At 43.5% G+C, this 23,452-nt stretch overlaps 1 protein-coding gene across 1 annotated transcript in view; it reads right to left on the bottom strand.

Moving 5' to 3' along the window:
• The window catches only part of LOC129859165 (cysteine-rich protein 2-like), a 24,317-nt gene extending 865 nt beyond the window's left edge, over positions 1-23,452 (bottom strand). Inside the window, exons 1-6 of the mRNA XM_055928594.1 lie at positions 23,269-23,452; positions 22,628-22,722; positions 9,520-9,577; positions 6,290-6,415; positions 1,699-1,773; positions 1,272-1,366 (exon numbers count right to left, since the gene is read on the bottom strand). Coding sequence (XP_055784569.1) covers positions 1,272-1,366; positions 1,699-1,773; positions 6,290-6,415; positions 9,520-9,577; positions 22,628-22,722; positions 23,269-23,311 — 492 coding nt within the window. The 5' untranslated portion in view covers positions 23,312-23,452. The remainder of the gene's footprint in view (positions 1-1,271; positions 1,367-1,698; positions 1,774-6,289; positions 6,416-9,519; positions 9,578-22,627; positions 22,723-23,268) is intronic.

Here is a 23,452-nt window from a genome sequence, read left to right as displayed (position 1 = left end):
AATCGTGGCTGAATGACGACATGAATATTCAGCTAGCGGGATATATACGCTGCACCGGCAAGATAGAACAGCACACTCCGGTAAGATGAGGGGGGGGGGGGTCTGTGCATATTTGTAAACAACAGATGGTGCACGAAATCTAAGGAAGTCTCTAGATTTTGCTCACCTAAAGTAGAGTATATTGTGATAAATTGCAGGCCACACTACTTGCCTAGAGAGTTTTCAGCTATACTTTTCGTGGCTGTTTATTTACCACCACAGACAGATGCTGGCACTAAGACCGCACTCAGTCAGCTGTATAAGGAAATAAGCAAACAGGAAACCACTCACCCAGAAGCGGCGCTCCTAGTGGCCGGAGACGTTAATGCAGGGAAACTTAAATCAGTTCTACCAAATTTCTATCAAAATGTTAGTGTGTGCAGCCAGAGGAAAAACAATTCTTGATCACCTGTACTCCACACACAGAGACGCGTACAAAGCTCTCCCTCTCCCTCAATTTGGTAAATCCGACCACAACTCTATCCTCCTGATTCCTGCTTAAAAGCTAAAATTAAAGCAGGAAGCACCAGTAACTTGGTCTATAAAAAAGTGGTCAGATGAAGCAGATGCTAAACTACAGGACTGTTTTGCTATCACAGACTGGAATATGTTCCGGGATTCTTCTGATGGCATTGAGGAGTACACCACATCAGTCACTGGCTTTATCAATAAGTGCATCGAGGACGTCGTCCCCACAGTGACTGTACGTACATACCCCAACCAGAAGCCATGGATTACAAGCAACATTTACACTGAGCTAAAGGGTAGAGCTGCCTCTTTCAAGATCCGGGACTCTAACCCGGAAGCTTACAAGAAATCCTGCTATGCCCTGCGACGAACCATCAAACAGGCAAAGCGTCAATACAGGGCTAAGATTGAATCATACTACTGTACACTGGCTCCGACGCTCATCTTATGTGGCAGGGCTTGCAAACTATTACAGACTACAAAGGGAAGCACAGCTGCGAGCTGCGCAGTGACACAAGCCTACCAGACGAGTTAAATCACTTCTATGTATGATTTAATTGACCAACATCAATGCATCTTCAGATTGTCTTATAAATCCATGTGGGCTAGGCATCCTGAAAATGCAAGACACTTTAATAATAAAATCAATAAAATCAACCTTACTTGTGAATTTTGACACAGAAACACTGATGTTGATCTTAAAAGCAGCCCTCGCTTCGGGTCATCAGTAACTGTAGTAGACAGTAATAATGTGGATGTAATACCTCAGCATGTCCACCAGAGGTCAGTGTCTTCTTACACCTCTCACAGCGCAGGCAGGGTCGGTGCCAGTTCCTACCCAGGGACATCACCTTCTCTGCTGCAGAGACAGACAAACATTTCACTATGATTACCTCATTCAACTGGCATGTCAGGATAATTAATCAAAAGTGGACAAGGTACTGTGTGGATCAGTTGATAAAAATGTGGTGATTGCCACACTGATGTCTTGGGTTCAATTCCCACAGTGATCACATACCAAAAATGTATGCACTCACTGTACTTCACTTTGAAAATATAAGAGTCTGCTAAGTGACCCCTTGAACTATCAGTACAACATAGAAAAATAAATATAAGAAGGCACATAATGCATATTTGAGTGATCTATGTTTATATCATAAATCAATCATGAACAGTCTGACCAAAACTTACCAAAATAGACCACTTTTTCACAGCCAGGACATAGTGAGGTCTCTCCAGCAAACATCCTGGTCTGAGGGGGAGGTACTGGCAAAACAACAATAGCTAGAGGTTATTCACCCGACAGAAACAAATAAGTCAGCCTCAATTAAACTCATAAATTAACCCTACATAAACTCACATATTTGATTTTCTGCAAATTACCAGACAGCAAACATAAGGACAAACCAGTGCAAAAGACACAAACTCAACATACCAGTGACCAAGTCCAGCTGATAAAATAAATGTAATCTCCTACTTGACTTAATTATTCAAAATATACAATTGATCTATTCAGGTTAACCAAACACATAAACTCCGTTTTCAGATTAAACAATGACATGATACATAACAGAAAGTCTGGGTTTACAACGTTTTGCAAAAGGCAAAATTCAACAGATTATATATCATTATAAATTTAACATCGAGCGATCAGCAACTACCCCACCCATTCCTTCAAAATCATTTTAATCTCTAAAGGAAATGTTAAACCCAACAAATTGTTTGTTAAAAACATCTGTTGAAAGTTCTAACATGGGTCAATCTTGAATCTTGTAATCAGAGATAGTTGTTTAAAGACGTAGGGCTCTATTTTTGGCTGGTTTAAGGCGGCGCTAGTGTCAAACGCTCGTTCGTTTTGCAATTTCGTCATGTAAAAACTGTCGTAGTAGCATTTTCTAGCGCTAAAACCAGGTTCGGCAATTTACCTGTTTTATATCAGCTCACTTGCGCTCAGATGGGCGGGGGTATTTTAGGCATGTCCTTAAAAACAGGCAGTAGGGATATTTAAGACCAACCAACAGCTGGTTTTAGAGGTAACGCAGTTGGTAATGGCTTGAATTTTGACAGCGGAAACGCAGCCTATCCAGCTGTGATACACACTGCTCATATGTGCATGGAACAAGAGTAGAGTAATGTGCTTTTGGTGCCAGTATACTTCCTATTTAGAAACATGAAAAACTAATGTCTTGCCCATTTCATTTTATTTGATTAACAACCAAGCATAGCCTACCCCCCTCCATGATGTAGGCTGCATGGTCATGCCCATCATGAAACGAGAGATGAGAACGTCGGTGAATACGGCAGTGATGCCAATTTAGCAATTTTGTTACTAGATGTAGCAACTTTTTAGACTACCCTGACAACTTCTTTTTCAAACAGCACCTAGCAACAAATTTAGCTATTTTTAAAAATGTATTTGGAACTTTTAGCAACTTTTGAAAAGAGACTCAAACCTAAAATGCATGCTCAGTCACAAAACATGTGCCCTTTTAAGATTTCATTAACAACAAATCAATACAGAGAGTACATGAGGGAACACAAGTATATATAGATTATATACAATGGACAATTGAGCTAGGGGGTACAATATCACATTACAATTACACAAGGACCTTAAGGGACACACACTTACACACTTACACACACACTTACAATTCTAACAGCTTTTTTGTTAGTAGAGTATTTAATTGTCTTAAAATACAGTTCAATTTATTTTTGTAGGGTAAGAAAATGTGTTTTTTATTTATTTTTTATTTTTACCCCCCAATTTTCGTGGTATCCAATCGCTAGTAATTACTATATCTTAAATGACAGACTAACATTGGATTTGGAGTTGATTCCAAGGAAAACATAAAAGATTGTAAATACACAACTTGAAGCAACCACATATTTCGCCATGGAGTACGTTCTGATTAGCCAGTGAAGGGCCAAGCCTCGACTCACCCATAACTTGTTTATTCATCAAAACCCAGCCCTTTCGTGGCAACGCCAGCAAGTGCACCAATAATTGTACCACCTGCTCTTAGATTTACCATTGCGTTAGGTTGGTTAAAATAGAGCCCATTGTCAAAGTTAGACATACACTGAGTATACAAACATTAGGAACCCCTTCTTAATATTGAGTTGCACCCCCATTTGCCCTCAGAACAGGCTTAATTTGTCGGGGCATGGACTCTGGCCCATGTTGACTCCAATGCTTCTCACAGTTGTGTCAAGTTGGCTGGATGTCCTTTGGGTGGTGGATCATTCTTGATACGCACGGGAAACTGTTGAGTGTGAAAAACCCAGCAGCGTCGCAGTTCCAGACACACTCAAAGCTGTGCCCCTGGCACCTACTACCATACCCTGTTCAAAGGCACTTAAATATTTTGTCTTGCCCATTGACCCTCTGAATGGCACACATACACAATCCATGTCTCAGTTGTCTCAAGGCTTAAAAATCCTTCTTTAACCTGTCTCCTCGCTTTCATCGACACTGATTGAAGTGGTATCAATAAGGAATCATAGCTTTCACCTGGATTTACCTGGTCAGTCTATGTTATGAAAAGAGCATGTTTTGTACACTCAGTGAATGTTGTACTGCAAATTACTTGAAAGTTCATCGATGGTCATGTTTTAGGGGGTTATATGTATCTTAAAAGATCAGATACATGTCAGCCTTTTATATAACTCAAAGTAATGTGTCGATGTTCGATAGAACACTAAGTCCCTTGTCAAATGTGAAGTGTCACTATATGAAAATTCCTCATTCCTCCCCAGTGATGAACAGAGATAGGATCATTACAGGTGTGTCTGTGTGTGTGTTTGTGTCTGTGTAACCCTCTTTCTTTATGTTACTATATTTAACCCTTATAGGTCATACTTGGAGCACTTGGTAAGGCCAGTTAATCTGAGCAGCCCTGATAAAAAGGACTTGTTCCTGTGTGTGTATGTGTCTATACACTACATAGCCAAAAGTATGTGGTCAACTGCTCGTCAAACATCTCATTCCAAAATCATGAGCATTAATATGGAGTTGGTCCCCCTTTGCTGCTATAATAGCATCCACTCTTATGGGAAGGGTTTCCACTAGATGTTGGAACATTGCTGCGGGGACTTCCATTCAGCCGCAAAAGCATTAGCGAGGTCGGGGCACTGATGTTGTGCGATTAGGCCTGGCTCGCAGTTGGCTTTTCAATTCATCCCTAAGGTGTTCAATGGGGTTGAGCTCAGGGCTCTGTGCAGGCCAGTCAAGTTCTTCCACACCGATCTCGACAAACCATTTCTGAATGGACCTCGCTTTGTGCACTTGGGATTGTCATACCGAAACAGGAAAGGGCTTTCCCAAAACTGTTGCCACAAAGTTGGAAGCACAGAATCGTCTAGAATGTCATTGTATGCTGTAGCGTTAAGATTTCCCTTCACTGGAACTAAGGGGTCTAGCCCGAACCATGAAAAACAGCCCCAGACCATTATTCCTCCTCCACCAAACTTTACAGTTGGCACTATGCATTGGGGCAGGTAGCGTTCTCCTGGCGTCCGCCAAACCCATATTCGTCCGTCGGACTACCAGGTGGTGAAGTGTGATTCATCACTCCAGAGAACGCGTTTCCACTGCTCCAGAGTCCAATGGCGGCAGGCTTTACACCACTCTAGCCGACGCTTGGCATTGTGCATGGTGATCTTAGGCTTGTCTGCGGCTGATCGGCCATGGAAATCCATTTCATGAAGGTCCCAATGAACAGATCTTGTGCTGACATTGCTTCCAGAGGCAGTTTGGAACTCAGTAGTGAGTGTTGCTTGCTACGCGCTTCAGCACTCAGCGGTCCTGTTCTGTGAGCTTGTGTGGCCTACCACTTCGCAGCTGAGCCATTGTTGCTCCTAGACATTTCAACTTCTGTCACGCCCAGATCTGTTTCACCTGTCCTTGTGATTGTATCCACCCCACTCCAGGTGTCGATCATCTTCCCCATTATCCCCTGTGTATTTATACCTGTGTTCTCTGTTTGTCTGTTGCCAGTTTGTCTTGTTTATCAAATCAACCAGCGTTTTGTCTCAGCTCCTGCTTTTCCCCAGTCGCTCTTTTTCTCGCCCTCCTGGTTTTGATCCTTGCCTGTCCCGACTCTGAGCCCGTCTGCCTGACCACTCCGCCTGCCCCTGACCCTGCCTGTCGTCCTGTACCATTACCCCACCACTCTGGATGATCGACCACTGCCTGCCTTGATCTGTTGTTTGCCTGCCCCTGTTGCTGTAATAAACATTGTAACTTCTTCAACACAGACTGCATTTGCGTCTTACCGGAAACCTGATAACTTCTCAGTAACAGCACTTACAGTTGACCGGGGCAGCTCTAGCAGGGCAGAAATTTGACAAACTGACTTGTTGGAAAGGTGGCATCCTATGACAATGCCACGTTGAAAGTCACTGAGCTCTTCTGTACGAGCCATTCTACTGCCAATGTTTGTCTATGGAGATTGCATGGCTGTTGGCTCGATTTTACACACCTGTCAGCAATGGGTTTGGCTGATATAGCCAAATACACTAATAGCTGTCCACATCGTTTTGGCCATGTAGTGTATGTATGTGTGTGTGAGGTGGCGAGAGCTAAGGAAGGATTTTGTTTTTCATCAAGACAATATGTTAACTCTAAACTCCCTTAATAATACTATTATTCCCCCTGTCGCTGTAGGCTTGCCCCAGATCCGTTTGTGTGGTCTGCCTATGGTATTGTTTGGCGTGACAATGACCATAGGAGATATCAAAACAGCGCAAACAGATCTGGGATCAGGCTACCGTCCCTTACCTTTGGGTTGGTTCCGGGTGACCTGCACGGTGGTCCATGGTGTGGTGGGAGATCCTTCTGAGGGGCTGTCAAAGGCGGGTTGAGGAGTGTCGTAGATGTAGGAGCCTGCCCCTCCAATGTTCACACCTGGAGGAGAGGTTATTAGGCAGCCATAGTATTATGTGGTATTATGAGGCGCTAGAGTTTGAACTTAGCCAAAGTACCAGTGTCTTACAACTAGTCCCATGGAACCATTGGTTACTCTTCTGCTGTACTGGAATTTGGTTGTCAGTGTGTTATATTAAAAAAGGAAATGCTTTAAGCCCCAGTAGAGGTCCTACTGCATAACTCCCACATTAGACGATAGGCAGAATTGCAGAGGAGGGAGAAGCCAAGGGGAAATGCCTGCTGTTTTTCAGTTGGGTTTGAGGTTCCTTTATCCAAACAACCAGAATCAAACCCCACCCACATCCTACCCAAACCACCAGAGACACACACATTCCAGACAAATTCTTTGTTTCTGTATGATTGTACTGGGTCAACTCATCTGAAATGCACATGATTAGAGGGTAATCTCATTATTTATAGATAATCTATAAAGATAGTCAAAATAATTTTCACAGATATGCGCTGAAGTTTGTCAGATGAGTAACCGTCATTACATTTAGCTTCCCCAGTCTAATGACCCTCACCTATGTATTGGCCTCCAAACTGATAGAACCCAGGTGCCATCTAGGAAATTAGATGTTGCCGCCTATACTTCCCATCCATATTTTTTTGGCAGCCCCACAACAATCACAACAATCATATGATAAGCAGTTTTTCGAAAGTGACTTAGACCTTTGGTTCGAAACATTACACTCAATAAACTGCGGGAGCTTTCAACAGTTTGCAGATACAGTGCCTAGTGAAAGTCTACACACGCTTTGCACAGTCTATGCATTTTGCTGCCTTTAAAAAAATTCTGAAAAGCGATTCAATTTGATATTTTTCCTAACGATTTACACAACCTACTCCCCATTTTTAAAGTGTTTTTTTTTTTTTTTTAATGAAGATATCTTGATTGCATATATCTTCACACCCCAGAGTAAATACTTGGTGGAAGCAGCTTTGGCAGCCATTACAGCTGTGAATAATTTAAAATAACTTTCTACCAAATTAGGTTAGGGAAACATACACTGTATATCTATTGTTTTTGTCAAAATTGCTCAAGCTCAGTACATTTGTTTGGGAATCATTGACGGACAGCAATATTCAAACCTTGTCCCAAGCAAATTTAAGTCAGGCCTGAGACTGGACAACTCAGGAACATGCAACACCTCTTAAAAAACATTCTGGTGTGTCTTTGGCATTAATATATGTAATTGTCCTTCTGGAAAATAAAACTTTATCCCAGGGTTAGGTTTTCAAAAGACTGAGGTGGGTTTTCCTCTAACTTTTTACCTGGGCTTTGCTTCTTTCATGTTTATTTTGATCTTGACAAACTCCCCAGTCCATACTGGTGACAAGCACACCCATAAAATGATGCTGCCATCACAAATACAGAGGGTTGCTCCTGTGTTGTGTTGTGTTGTATTTGATCCAAACCTGTAATTTTCTATTTAGGCCAAAAAGTGTATTTATTTGCTGTGTTGTCTTGCAGTATTGCTTAACAGGCTTATTGCAAACATAATTGATGATTTGCTGATTATTTTTTTAACATGGGCTTCCTTCTTTGAATATTGCTGTCCATTAATGATTCCCAACCAATTGACTGAGCTTGAGCAATGTTGACAAAAACAATTAACATAAATTGCCCCTATATCTTAAAACAAATGTTCACAGCTCTAATTGCTTCCAAAGGTGCTTCTATTGAGTACTAACTTGGGTGTAAAAGCATACCTAATGAAGACATGTTCATTTATTTTTATTAGGAAAATGTTCTATAATTTTTCTTTCACCTTAACAATGTGAAGTAGGTTGTGATGATTGGTAGGAACAAAATCAAATTAAATTATTTTTTAGATTTGAATTTTAAAGCCAGTAAAATGTGAAGACTGTGCAAAGGGTGTGTAGACTTTCACTAGCGACTATATCTATCTTTCCTCCAGTTATTAAATCTGTCCCTGGGTTCATACACTACTAAACCACCATTCCAGTCATCCTGAGAACGATTAAAGCATCACATTGGGTAATAATCCAATTAAACTCTTAGTAGTGCAAGGACCCATAGGGCTTTGGGCAAAAGTTGTGCACTATATAAGGAATAGGGTGCCATTTGGGATACAGGGCATGTCATAATTACCCAGAAAAATACCAAAATGTCTGAATGCACCCCCGCTTAGTCAGACAAAAATGTTATGATGAGCTTATATGACCTTTTCTTAGAAATATTTTCACTTTTAAAAGGGAAGCACCTCAGATTATATCAGAGTTCATTCATGCACTCACAAACCCAAATGTGTATGTATTTATTCCAGGTGAAACTAGTGAATACTCAAAATCCATAATTGCTAAGTGTGTAAGCCTATGTGACGTGTACACCAAAATTCTGAATCTACTTATTCAATGGCACACACAAATCATAGGATTTTGGTGTGCTTCAAAATGTTGTCACAGATTTAAGCAACTTTGAAACGAGGCCTACTTTTTATGCAACTTTCAAACTTTTCAATTTAAGCAACTTTAAGAAATGAGGCCCCACTGGCCAGGCGGTATAACACCAGGTCAAGAGGTCATTATAGATATATAAATATCCATCTGGTCCCCACACAGCACACTGAGGACGTCTTGCACTTTGATTCATGGGAAAGGAAATGCCTTGTATGACCGTATAGCATCCGGTATAGTATAGGGGTGATGAAATATTATACTGTTTTTAACATTGTTTTCTTAATCAATCAAGTACTTTTATGGCTGTTTATGTGAGTGAGGAAATTAGTACATTTGTGCTACTGAATGTGTTGTGTCTGTGTGTTTGTGTGCATGTGTGAGTGTGTACGTGTGTGTGGAGTGTGTAAAGTATAGATGTAGGATCTAAATTTGAACAAGTTTGCTACAGCAGGAAAATAATCCTGCAGCAACAGGAAATGTGAATTATATATTAGGTGAATTATAATTAATGGACATTTTCATATGGGTTGATACATTTTTCGTAAGTGGAAAAAAAGCCAATTAAGTTTATCCTATCCTATTATTGGTCTTACTGAATTCAAGCTATAGCTATTCTTCTGCACACCTGCGATTATGCTTCTTTAACAGTAACCTCTTACCTTTGGGTCCGAAGAGAGTTCCGTAGCATGGTTTGTGACAGTAGGGCAACCCATCATGCTGGAAGACAGACAATGTCTAATATTAACAAATAATCTATTATCATAATAAATAGCTGAATATTGGTCATTAAGAAAAACTAAAAACACAGGAAGTCCCCTCCAAACAATCTGCAGGTTTAGTGCAACTTCCGTTATAACTATTTACTGAAACAGTTCTACTTATTACTGAAATAAACCGTTTATTGAAGCTGAAACTATTGAAACATTTGACAATTCACTGAAATGGAACATTACAGTCAGTCAGTGTCAGTATAAAGCATTAGGGTTTAAACCAATCAGACAGAGGTTATATTTCAGGAGTGTGACTGCTGACTGGTCACTGGCTTCATCACAAATGGCACCATACTCATTTTATAGTGCACTACTTTTGACCAGTGCCCACAGATAGGGTCATTCTACAAAAGTGGTGCAACATAATAACTAGACATACACTGAGTGTACAAAACATTAGGAACACCTTCCTAATATTGAGTTACAACCACTTTTGCCCTCAGAACAGACTCAATTCATCAGGGCATGGACTCTACAAGGTGTCGAAAGCGTTCCACAAAGATGCTGGCCTATGTTGACTTCAATGCTTCCCACAGTTGGCTGGATGTCCTTTGGGTGGTAGACCGTTTTTGATACACAAGGGAAACTTTTGAGCATTAAAAACCCAGCAGCGATGCCGTTCTTGACAAAAAACGGTGCGCCTGGCACCTACTGTACTACCATACCCCATTCAAAGGCCCCTTGTCTTGCCCATTTACCCTCTAAATGGCACATATACACAATCCATGTCTCATGAATTAAAAATCATTATTTAACCCGTTCCTCCCCTTCACCTACACTGATTGAAGTGGATGTAACGAGTGACATCAATAAGGGATCATAGCTTTCCCTAGATTCACCAGATCAGTCTACAGTGCATTCGGAAAGTATTCAGACCCCTTCCTTTTCCCACATTTTATTACGTTACAGCTTTATTCTAAAACGGATGCAATTATTTTTTTGCATTTTTTGTATGTATAAATGTATAATGTATAAAAATATATATATGTGCATAACTATTCAGACCTTTTACTATGAGGCTCGAAATTCAGCTCAGGTGCATCCTGTTTCCATTGATCATCCTTGAGATGTTTCTACAACTTGATTGGAGTCCACCTGTGGTAAATTCAATTGATTGGACATGATTTGGAAAGGCACACACCTGTCTATATAATGTCCCACAGTTGACAGCACATGTCAGAGCAAAAACCAAGCCAAGATGTCGAAGGAATTGCCGTAAAGCTCAGAGACAGGATTGTGTCGAGGCACAGATCTGGGGAAGGGTAACAAAACATTTCTGCAGCATTGAAGGTCCCCAAGAACACAATGGCCTCCATCATTCTTAAATGGAAGAAGTTTGGAACCACCAAGACTCTTCTTAGAGCTGGCTGCCCAGCCAAACTGAGCAATCGGGGGAGAAGGGCCTTGGTCAGGGAGGTGTCCAAGAACTCCACCAATCAGGCCTTATGGTAGAGTGGCCAGACGGAAGCCACTCCTCAGTAAAAGGCACATGACAGCCCGCTTGGAGTTTGCCAAAAGGCACCTAAAGGACTCTCAGACCGTGAAAAACAAGATTCTCTGGTCTGATGAAATCAAAATCGAACTCTTTGGCCTGAATGGCAAGTGTGACTTCTGGAGGAAACTTGGCACCATCCCTACGGTGAAACATGGTGGAGGCAGCATCATGCTGTAGGGATAGTTTTCAACTGCATGGACTGGGAGACTAGTCAGGATCGAGAGAAAGATGAAAGGAGCAAAGTACAGAGAGATCCTTGATGAAAACCTGTTCCAGAGGGCTCAGGACCTCAGACTGTGTTAATGTCACATTTCAGATTTGTATTTTTAATACATTTGCAAAATAAAAATAAAAAATCTGTTTTACCTTTGTCATTATGGGTTATTCTGTGTAGATTGATGAGGAAAATTATAAATGTAATCAATATTAGAATATGGTTGTAAATTAACAAAATGTGGACAAAGTCAAAGGGTCTGAATTCACTGTATGTCATGGAAAGAGTTATTAATATTTTGTATACTCAGTGGGTGTTTTTGTGTGTGTGTGTGTGTTCACGTATGTGTGTGTGAGTGTGCGCGTGCACATTTGCGAGAGCCAAGGATGGTATTTGTTTTTTAATCAGGATAATATGCTACCTTAAGCTCCCTTAATAATTATCCTGTTACTACCCTTCCGTTGCTTAAGGCTTAGGTAAAAACTTTATAATCGTTTTTTAGGGACTGCAATTTGCACCACTTCTGTAGAATCACCCATATAGGAAACAGGGTGCCATTTGGGAAGCAGCCATTATCTTTCAAAGTTAAATGAATGTCTTATCCTCCTGACCGCTTCAAGTTAATTATGGAGGAGCCCTATCTGTCAGTCTTAAAATGGACCGAGCAGAACAGACAGAGAGATCCTTTCGACCCAAATTCCTGTCAAACATCTCCCCAATTCAGACTTTATTTTTAGCAAACTGCTTCCATATGCTCTAGCTAGCTCCTTCACATTCCAGTGCATGAACTGGGAATAAAACAATATTTAGACAACTAACACCCGTCTGACAGGAGGATAGAAGAGATTTAGGATGCTGTGACCTCAGCAGGCTCTTAAAGCTCTTAAAGCTCTTCATTCTAAATGGCTGCATTTGTAACCGACCTTAGAGAGTTGGGCTGCATCCCAAGGGCCAGGCCCATAGGGCTCTGGTCAAAAGTAGTGCACTAGTGTAGTGAATAGGGTGCCTTTTTAGGACCCATCTTTAGAGACATGCAACGTATGTGTGACACACCTATTTTAGGACCAACATTGGGTTATTGTGTGTGGGACACAGCTCAACCAGTTCCTACATTAATGAATGCACACACACACTCTGTTGCACAAAGCTCACTCTGACCACACAGGAGTGTTCTGTGTCTCCTCAAATACAAGAGTATTTTATACCTCTACAAACTGCCCTCCTCACTCACACTACAAGAACAACAATGTCACTAACAATGTCACTACAAAAACACTTAAGTCACTCTTATAAAATACTATTTGGGACCAAAGTTCTTCACAGCAACAAAAAAAGTACAAATTCAGATCAGAAACAGTGCTATTACAGTATAGGCACATACTTGGCATTTACAGTGTAACTGTTTGCCGGTCAATTGCATTGAAATGAACAAGACATGCGGCAGAACTATTTGAGTGACTTGTGAAAGTTTTGAACCTCACATTTCACCCTATCAACCTCACATCTGTAGGGTTACATTTAGAAAGCTAAAGAATATATATATATTTTGCCAAAACAGCGTAATTCCAAAATACACACTTTCAGGATTGTGATGGTGACTCACTGCATGCGTCGCATATACACACTGTTAACTTTAAAGTTCAATCATCACTTCCTTCATACCTATTTCAGACCTTTGAGTCTATATATGGACACTGAGGTCAGGGACATAATGTCTACGACAGCCTGTGACTCAGCTAGTCCAGCAAATCTGAGCTCATGTTTTTTTCTGGACTGTAAAGTCTGTCCCAAATGGCACCCTACTACCTATGTAGTGCACTTCTTAAGTAGTGCACTGTGTTGGGAATAGGGGGCTATTTGGGACGCAACCTCTATCACAAGCATCCGTTACAGACCTGACAGTCTGGTGTAATGTCAAACTTTGGCTGTTCATTGTCACGTTGTCACTGAGGGTGTGGGTGTGATGTTATGAAATCATGGAGCAGCCGTTAATCAGTGTGATGAATGAGTTGGCGTTAAAAGCAAAGGAAACATTGCATCAGCTATGGGCTGGCATTGGCTGGCTACAATCCAGGAACTAAGGACATGCCTTTCTGACAAGGTCATTATAAATCTTGTCATTTAAACACAGGAGGCTGGTGAGGGGAGGATGGTTCATAATAATGGCTGGAATCGAGTGAAATAAATGGTATCAAGCACTTGGAAACTGTGTTTGATACCATTCCATTAACACCGTTTCAGCCATTACTATGAGCCGTTCTTCCCAGTTAAGGGTGCCACCAGCCGCCTATGCATTTAATGTCTACTTAACCTCATGTAAATGTAATTTAACCTGATACTACAGTGGGCTAAATCAGGGTCACGCAGAGTGTTTCTTGGTAGTTTTAAACAAATCTACTTTGAAACAAAAGTATACACCTCACACACGTTATGGGCTTAAAAAAAGAAGACACCTGTACCATGTCAGATATAGAGTTCACATGTATTCTATTTTGAGTTTGCATCCCAATATTACATCACAGAAGACTGAAATAACAAAATTGTTCGACATAGAAACACCAGATTTTCAGCAGCTTTAAAAAAATAATTTGTATTAATTTATGTTTTAACATTCCACCCATGAGGCCACTTGGTCATTTTACTGCAGGAAAGGGCTACTGTATTTTGTGGAAAGATGCCAAGATGTCATTTCAATGATCCCAACAGAAAGAATTATTGAGAGTTCCCTGAGGTGTGATACCCTTTCACGAATGCAGATACCATTCTCCCCGCTCTGTCCCTCCCTGATGAAAAAGTATTGAGAGAGAGAGAGACTTCACCATTAAAAGGTTTTAGAAAATGTTCTGAACAATGAAGATAAGTCACTGCTGTGTATAAGGCCACACAGAGAGAGAGCGAGAGAGAGAGAGAGAGAGAGAGAGAGAGAGAGAAAGGGAGGTCAGTCCTTCACCTGACAGCCTGTCAAAAACACTCCCGTCCAGAAATAACAGAAGCCTATTCGTTCTCTCATGCCACAGCATTTCAGAGATAAAGAAGTGGATGGATTGTATATGGGCATGTGAAAGTGAACTAGCAATGTTTGTCCATTAGTCCATGGATACTGTTGGGTTGTGTATTTCATAAAGAAGGATATGTCCTCTGTGTCTCCATTCAAACCTGTGTAAGAACAACTACCTCTCAAAAATCAAGCATGTAAACCCTTCCATCCACAAGTAAACCTTAAAATCAACTTCTTTATCTTCAGATGGAAAAGACAAAGACAGCACGGAGGGTTAGACTACTAGACTCTAGAGAATACAGCCATGGCTTGTGAACTCATATTTTTTTAGATGAAAAACGTTTCAAACAACAGCCTGTTTCTGAGAAAGACAGACTGTGTTTGTTCCCTGGCCCACTAAATCAACTCCAAACTTATAACACTGAATCAACTCCAAACTTATAACACTGAAACAACGCTGGATTTTGTCTCCTACTGGTCTGAGATGACCTGAATAATTAGCCTCAGTAGCCCTAGTATCACTCAACTCAAAGACTCCAGTGTTTGGGTCAGGACAATGACTTACCCCCAGGTTAGGTTATCAAACAGGATCAAACAGGCTTCCAAAACAATGATAGCCCTTTGACATTTATTCTACCCTGTGAGATTTGTAAAGACTAGTCATGTGACTAACCATACCTGGCCTGACTATGGGGCCTATAACTATAATTCTATCAAACTAAGTTATCAGGAGTCTGTGATAAGTGAAAAATATTATTTAGACCACACGTTTAGATTGTGTTATAAAGCATTTCCAGACACTGGCTAGAATAGCGCCGATCCCCTTCTGTATTTCTTACAGATTTTTTGACAGCCACAGACAGCGGCCGAGTCGGGACTGGTATTAGAGTTGCCAGCGGGTATTTGTGGTCCCCCATTGGCTCGACACTGCCTAGATTACATCCATTGTTGATTGATTGCTTTATATTTAATTTATTTTACTAGTTTTAGTACAACAAACCCTCACTGGAGGATCCATGCAACAAGTTGAGTCTTCATTGTTCAGGCCAACCTGTGCTACCTTCCTTTTTAGCTTCTTTTCCAACTCTAATATCCATCTTTCTGTGATTGTCTCCACCCCCCAGGTGTTGCCCATCTTCCCCATTATCCCCTGAGCCTGCCTGCCGTCCTGTAACTTAGCCCCACGTATCTGGATTACTGACCTCTGCCTGCCCTTGACCCGTCTTTTGCCTGCCCCTGTGCGATTAATAAACTGTTGTTACTTCGACGTTGTCTGCATCTGGGTCTTACCTGAAACATGATAGTACGAACTGGCCATGACTGACCCAGCAGACTCATACCAGCTGCGCAACGCCCTCTCCTCCCAAGGAGCCACCATTGCTAGGCACGAGGAATTGCTTCGTGGCCTTATGGAGGGGGTTCAAACCTTGGCCGAACACCATGACCAGGTGTTGGACATCTTGCTGGAGCAATTCCATGGGTTGGCTGGGAGGCAGCCTACTATGATGTTAACCTCACAGCCCCTCAGTAACTCAGGTGTTAGCAGCGCCGCCTCACCGGTCACTCCGCCTTCCCGGGAGCCCCGCTTACCTCCCCCGAAACACTTTAATGGAGAGCCGGGCACCTGTCGGGCATTTCTAGCTCAGTGTGCCCTCATCTTCGAGCTTCAGCCCTCCTCGTTCCCCTCAGACTGCTCTAAAATAGCATATCTAATCACACTGATGTCCGGGAGGGCGCTCGCCTGGGCTACAGCTGTATGGGAGCAACAGCCGGCCACATGCGTCAGTCTGTGTGAGTTCGTGGGAGAAGTAAAGAAGGTGTTTGATGCCCCATTCTCCGGGAGAGAGGCTGCCTGGAAGCTACTCCAGCTTTGGCAGGACTTCCACAGTGTGGCAGACTATGCGGTGGATTTCCGTACGTTGGCAGCTGAGTGCCTGGAACCAGGAAGCGCTTGGACATGTTCCTACACGGAGTCTCGGAGGAGGTCAAGGATGAGCTTGCAGCCCAGGAATTACCGATAGATCTCGATTCTCTCATCGCCTTGACCATCGGGATCGATGGGCGACTACGGGAACGACGGAGGGAGAGGAGATTCGATTTCGCGCCCGTCCAAGGATTCCACCTCGCCTCCAAGGCATCCCGGAAGTCCCCGACGGCACCGTTGCCGAGAGAACACAAGGCTACCCGATGTTTCCCGAGAGTCGCCGAAGACGGCCGAGTCACCGTTTCCCGAGCCTATGCAAATAGGCAGAGCTGGGTTGTCTCCAGCGGAATGGCTATACAGGCTCAACACGAAGAGTTGCCTGTATTGTGGGACTCATGGTCATTTTGTGTCCTCTTGTCCACTAAAAGACCAGGCTCACCGGTAGGAGCAAGTACTCTGGTGGGCTTCCCTTACTTACACTCCATTTCATGCCATTCTGCTGTGGGGGAGCAAGTCAAAATCTCTCCTGGTCCTCATTGACTCTGGGGTCGATGAGAGTTTTTTGGACGCTACTCTGGCTTCCGAGCTGTATATCCCCACTCAGCCCCTCTCCATTCCCACTGACGTTAGAATGCTGGACGGGCGCTCCATAGTCCAGGTCACACACAATACCACTCCCATCAACCTACGGGTGTCAGGGAACCACAGCGAGACTATTCAATTTCTGCTCATTACGTCTCCTCAGATTCCTGTGGTATTGGGATTCTCCTGGCTCCAGCGACATAAGGCTCTCATTAACTGCTCTACTGGTGCCATCATGGGCTGGAGCCCGTTCTGCCACGCCCATTGCCTGAAGTCAGCGCAACCTGCCCCGGGACGTCTTCCTGTGGGCTCGGAAGTTAGCCCGGACCTCTGTACCAGGATCTTTGGGAGGTGTTCAACAAGGCCCGGGCCACTTCACTTCCGCCGAACCAACCATATGACTGCGGGATTGACTACGAGTATTTGGTCATGCCATTTGGCCTTACCAACGCCCCTGCTGTGTTCCAGGCTCTGGTAAATTATGTTCTTCTCTACATGTTGAACCGGTTCGTCTTTGTCTACATTGATGACATCCTCGTCTTCTCCCGCTCCCCCCAAGAACATGTGCTCCACGTCCGACAGGTTCTTTAACGCCTCCTGGAGAATCAGCTGTTAGTAAAGGCAGAGAAGTGCGAGTTCCATCGCTCCACCATCCCCTTTCTGGGGTACATCATCTCTGCTGGGAGTGTCCAGATGGATCCCTGGGAGATGAGAGCGGTGGTGGATTGGCCCCAGCCTACATCCAGGTGCAGCTGCAACGTTTCCTGGGGTTCTCCCAACTTTTATCACCGCTTTATATGGGGGTAACACCACCCTAGCTTCCCCACTGTCAGTTTTTACCTATCCCAAGGTTCTGTTCATGTGGTCCCCTGCTGCTGACCAGGCGTTCCGGGACATCAAACACCGCTTCACCACTGCTCCCATCTTGGTTCATCCTGACCTTTCCCGTCAGTTCGTGGTGGAGGTTTATGTTTCTGATGTAGGAGTGGGGGCGGTCCTGTTCCAGTGTTCTGACCTGGATCTTAAGCTACATCCTTGCGGCTTTCTTCTCCCACCACTTCAAAGCCATGGAGAAGAACTACGATGTGGGGAATCGGGAGCTTCTCGCGGTGAAGATGGCGTTGGAGGAATGGAGTCACTGGCTAGAGGGGTCGGAACATCCGCTCATTGTATGGACCGACCACAAAAACCTGGAGTATTACCACACCGCCAAGCACCTCAACTCCAGGCAAGCTAGATGGACCCTGCTGTTCACACTGTTCAACTTCTCCCTCTCTTACCGGCCGGGATCCAAGAATGTCAAGCCAGATGCACTGTCTTGCCGCTATAGCCCCACGGCTATTACCCTGTAGCCCAAGACCATCTTTCCCACCTCATGCCTGGCGACGGCACTCAGCTGGGGTATAGGGAAGCAGGTCCGGGAGGCTCAGCATTCCCAGCCAAACCCCGGGGGGTGGGGGGGGGTCCAAATAACCGGATGTGCATGCCTGAAGCGGTCCTGGAGCGGGCCCACTCCTCCAGACTTGCCTGCCACTGGGGCCCCCGTCGGACCCTGGCTTTTGTGCGACAACGCTTTTGGTTGCCAACCATGGTCCCTGACGTCTCCTCATTTGTCGCTGCTTGCACGGTTTGTGCACAAAACAAGACTCCTCGGCAAGCTCCGGCTGGTCTTCAACTGCCTGTCCCTCACCGTCCCTGGTCTCACATCTCCCTGGACTTTGTCACGGGTCTTCACCCATCTGATGGCAACCCCGCCATCCTGACTGTGGTGGATTGGTTTTCCAAAGCCGCCCACTTCATTCCTCTCCACAAATTACCCTCTGCCAAATAGACGGCCCCTCTCATGGAGCAGCACATCTTCCGGATCCATGGACTACCAGTTGACATGGTTTTTGACCGGGATCCTCAGTTCTTGTCCCGGTTCTGGAAGGCGTTCTGCACCCCCATTGGGTCATCGGCCAGCCTGTCCTCCGGGTTCCACCCCCAGTCCAAAAGCCAGTCGGAGCGAGCCAACCAAGACCTAGAGACTACTCTGCGCTGCCTGGACCTCCGCCAACCCCACCACCTGGAACCAGCAGATTGTGTGGGTCGAATACACCCGCAACACCCTTCCCTGCTCTGCCACGGGCCTATCACCTTTTGAGTGTTCCCTGGGGTATCAGCCCCCGCTCTTCCTTGAGCAGGAAGAAGAGGTCGGCATACCTTCTGCCCAGATGTTTGTTTGCCGCTGTCGTCGTACCCAGTAGGCCCTCAAGACCACCTCCAGGTATCAACGACAAGTGGATCGCCACCGGACCCCAGCTTCCCGGTATCATCTCGGGCAGGAGGTATGGCTGTCCACCCGGGATCTGCCCCTCCGAGTGGAATCCCGGAAACTTTCCTCCCGGTTTATCGGCCTGTTTCCCATCTCCAAAATCATTAGCCCCTCTGCTGTTCGTCTTCTGTTGCCCCGTACCCTTCGTATATATCCTACCTTTCATTTTTCCAGAGTTAAACCCATGTCTCACAGCCCTTTGTCTCCTGTTTCCAGTGCTGGGTCCCCACCAGGGACATCCTGGACCCAGGCCTCATCGCGGCTTTCCAACGCCGACACCCCGGTTAACCATGTATGCGCCCAGGTAGGACGCCAGGTGGCACCCCTGGGGGGGGGGGGTACTGTCACACCCTGATCTGTGTCACCTGTCCTTGTGATTGCCTACACTTCCCTCCAGGTGTCGCCCATCTTCCCCATTATCCCCAGTGTATTTATACCTGTGTTCTCTGTTCGACTGTTGCCAGTTTGTTTTGTTTCATCAAGCCTACCAGCGTTTTTCTCTCTGCTTCTGTCTCTCGATTGTTCCGGTTTCCTAGTTTCCCTGGTGTTGACCATTCTGCCTGCCCTGACCCTGACCCTGAGTTTTCCTGCCATCCTGTACCTTTGCCCCACCTATCTGGATTACTGACCTCTGTGTGCCCTTGACCCATCTTTTGCCTGCCCCTGTTCGATTAATAGACTGTTGTTACTTCGACATTGTCTGCATCTGGCTCTTACTTGAAATATGCTAATTTCTGGGATTTGCTTTTTATTATTTTGACTATGTTGATGAGACATCCTTTAACAAGTGCTGTTAGTATGACTGTATGCCTGCTTTCTTTGATTTACAGGATATATTGTTCATGACTAGGCAGAAATGTGGGGTCCTGTACAAGAGGATTATGCTGATAATACTATAATAGCAAGAACATAACCCTACACTTTCTATGTACCGATGGAATTCCTTTACGTTTCGAACGTAACGATCTGGGTCCATATTCACAAAGGGTCTCATATTAGGAGTGCTGATGTAGGATCAGTTTAGCCTTTTAGATCATAATGAATAAAGATTACATGTACAGGGGGAAGCTGATCCTAGATCAGCATTGCTTAGACGCTTTATGAACGCTGGCCCTGACCCTTAGTGACGTCTTAATACTTGCATTCCCCAACCCTTTGTTATTTCCATCCATCATCATCAGTGTCATCTTTGCATTGAGAAATAAACACCCTGGTGAAACGAGAGACAAATCCTCCTGACCAAGTTTCATTAAACATTCACTTGAATTTGCAATGTCCCCTGAGCTAACATTCCATTCCATTGCTTGGCTGGCTAGACTCCCCTGGGCTACATACCCAGTACTATTTAATGAAGTTGCTCAGTTGTGCACTGGGGCCTCCCACTCCTCCTTCTTTTCTGGTTAGAGCCAGTTTGCGCTGTTCTGTGAAGGGAGTGGTACACAGCGTTGCATGAGATCTTCAGTTTCTTGGCAATTTCTTGCATGGAATAGCCTTAATTTCTCAGAACATGAATAGACTGACGAGTTTCAGAAGAAAGTGCTTTGTTTCTGGCCATTTTGAGCCTGTAATCAAACCCACAAAATGCTGATGCTCCAGATACTCAATTTGTCTAAATAAGGCAAGTTTTATTGCTTCTTTAATTAGCACAACAGTTTTCAGCTCTGCTAACATAATTGAAAAAGGGTTTTCTAATGATCAATTAGCCTTTTAAAATGATAAACTTGGGTTAGCTAACACAACGTGCCATTGGAACACAGGAGTGATGGTTGCTAATAATGGGAATCTGCACACCTATGCAGATATTCCATAGAAAAATCAGCCGTTTCCAGCTACAATAGTCATTTACAACATTAACAATGTCTACACTGTATTTCTGATCATTTTGATGTTATTTTAATGGACAAAAAATTTGCTTTTCTTTCAAAAACAATGACATTTCTAAGTGACCCCAAACTTTTGAACGGTACTGTATATTTTTTCAATTTATCAGGGGGCGCTGCGGCACCCTTAGCACCCCTTCTCCCACGGCAATGTCTGCGAGATGGGTGTGCAGTCAGATATACAAGCCCTAGATTCTGAACTTGAACGATTCAGCTCAAGGAGCTTGAAAATTCCCTAAGTCTTCTGAGCAGGACAATGAAAGGTGAAATGACATTGACATTGCGTTCCAAATGTCACCCTATTCCCTATATAGTGCACTTATTTTTTTGTAGTGCCCTATATAGTGAATAGTGTGCCATTTGGGACATAGCCACAGTGGAAGGATCAGGGTCACGATGCCTGGTGAGGGGTTGGAGTGGACAAAGGATGAGTGTCAGGTTATTGTAAAGCCACGATTTGGTTCACGGACCAGCTATAATCAAAGGGACCCACAAAGACATAGCTGCTCAACAGTTTCATTCTTGAGATGATTGGAATTTCTGGGCCACTGAATTTCACAGCCACTGCTATAGCACTAGTGATCTGGCTTCTACTGCAGTAGCACTACGGCAATTTAATTTGGAGTTGATACAGTACATGGGTCTATAAACAATGACCCAGTAGTGCAACTCACTTAACTGACAACACCCCTTATGTAGGATCATAATTTGAGCCACTTTGACTACAGCAGGAAAATGATCTTGCAGCAACAGGAAATGTGAATTATTATGTGGATTATAATTCATGAACATTTTTGTAGGGGTTGATACATTTTTCATAAGGGAAAATCAAGTCTGAAATTTCGAAGGGGAAATTACACACCCCAGAAGCCTTTTAAAACCTCAAATACACTACAAGTTTTACATTTCCTTCATTGCATGAAAGTTCTCCTGCAACAGGGTGATCAAATTAAGATCCTACATCTGTAGTTGTGATACAGTTTATGCTCAAATAGCTCGGAAGATTTATGGAATTTTCTAGCTCTATGAGCTGAATCGTTCAAGTTCAGAATCTTGGGCTTGTATATATGACTGCACCCCCATCTCGCAGACATGGCCACGGGAAGTGGGTGTGCTGAGGGTGCTACAGCAGCCCCTGATAAAATAAATAAAAATAGAGTACCATTCAGAAGTTTGTTCACAAAATGACCAGTTCAAAAGATGAGCAACATTTTGAGAGAATTTTTTGTTGTTGTGCGTATGGAAAATTTCTGGAAATATGGAACCAACACTTTACATGTTGTGTTTATATTTTTATTCTGTGTATATATTACTTTATACAGTATATATATATTTTTTCTTTACAACATTATATTACTCCTTATGGGGGTCAGTGGCCTGCCATACTCCCTCTGTCCCCATGCAACCCCTTCCCTCTCTCCCATCCTCTTGGGTAGGATAGCACAACGCTTCGATGTCTCTCTCCCTCCCTTTGTTCTGGGGGTAAGATAGCACACTTCTTCCCTCACTCTCTCTTTTTCATTATCTTTCTCTCCCTCCTTCTTTCTCTCTCTGTAGACAGGATATTACGGCCACAGGGCCTCCCTTTACCTCAGCATGGTTGCCAGCCGACAGGGTCTTGTTACAGCGTTCACATTTCAGGCAGAACCGGTGCCAGTTTTTCCCCAGCGAGCTCACCTTCTCAGCTGCAGGACAGAGAGAGAGAGAGTTTGTTTACAAAGACTCAAATGACAACAAAACATAAACAATGGTGTAGGCATAATACAGTCTTAGAATGTGGGTTATCAGTTGGGTTATGAATACCTTATAATTTGGGTAGGACAGTTGAACTAAGCTCATAAAGCATTTATAGGTTGTATCCTTCCAAAACATTGTTTGCAAATTATTTGTCTATTGCTGTTAGCTGTAATTATATCTCATTTTTGCGACATTATAAAGAGGATCTCCTCTATGCTGTTTCACAAGGTAGGCTATTACAACAAATTATTATTTCAATTATTATATTGTATTCTATTGCATTTTATAATATTATGTTATGTTATATCTGCACACAATTGTCACTACAATAACCAATTTAATTTTCAGTGTCAGTTAATTTTCCTTTAGTTAGGCCTATGCTAAATCATTATAATTATTAATCAAAATAAACAATCCAAGTTCTTTGATCATCTTCAATATTTACATTCCTTGGCATTGGCGGCGGCTATAAGTTTACAAAAATTATTCCTTACCAAAAAACACATCATTTGTGCATCTGGGGCACCTCGACGTCATTCTTCAGCAATTCTTTGTCCAGCTGACGATCAACCCTAACTTCAAATGCCTTCAAATTCTATCTGCGGCACTGACAGAACGATGCAGTGCCGATCGCGCATTCATCTGTGACATCGGCGCTCCGCCTTCCGAATGGGAGGT

This window comes from Salvelinus fontinalis, chromosome 1 (assembly GCF_029448725.1).
Source record: "Salvelinus fontinalis isolate EN_2023a chromosome 1, ASM2944872v1, whole genome shotgun sequence".
NCBI lineage: Eukaryota > Metazoa > Chordata > Actinopteri > Salmoniformes > Salmonidae > Salvelinus > Salvelinus fontinalis.
The sequence above is the reverse complement of the archived record's forward strand: the minus strand, read 5'-3'. Positions and strand labels throughout refer to the sequence as shown.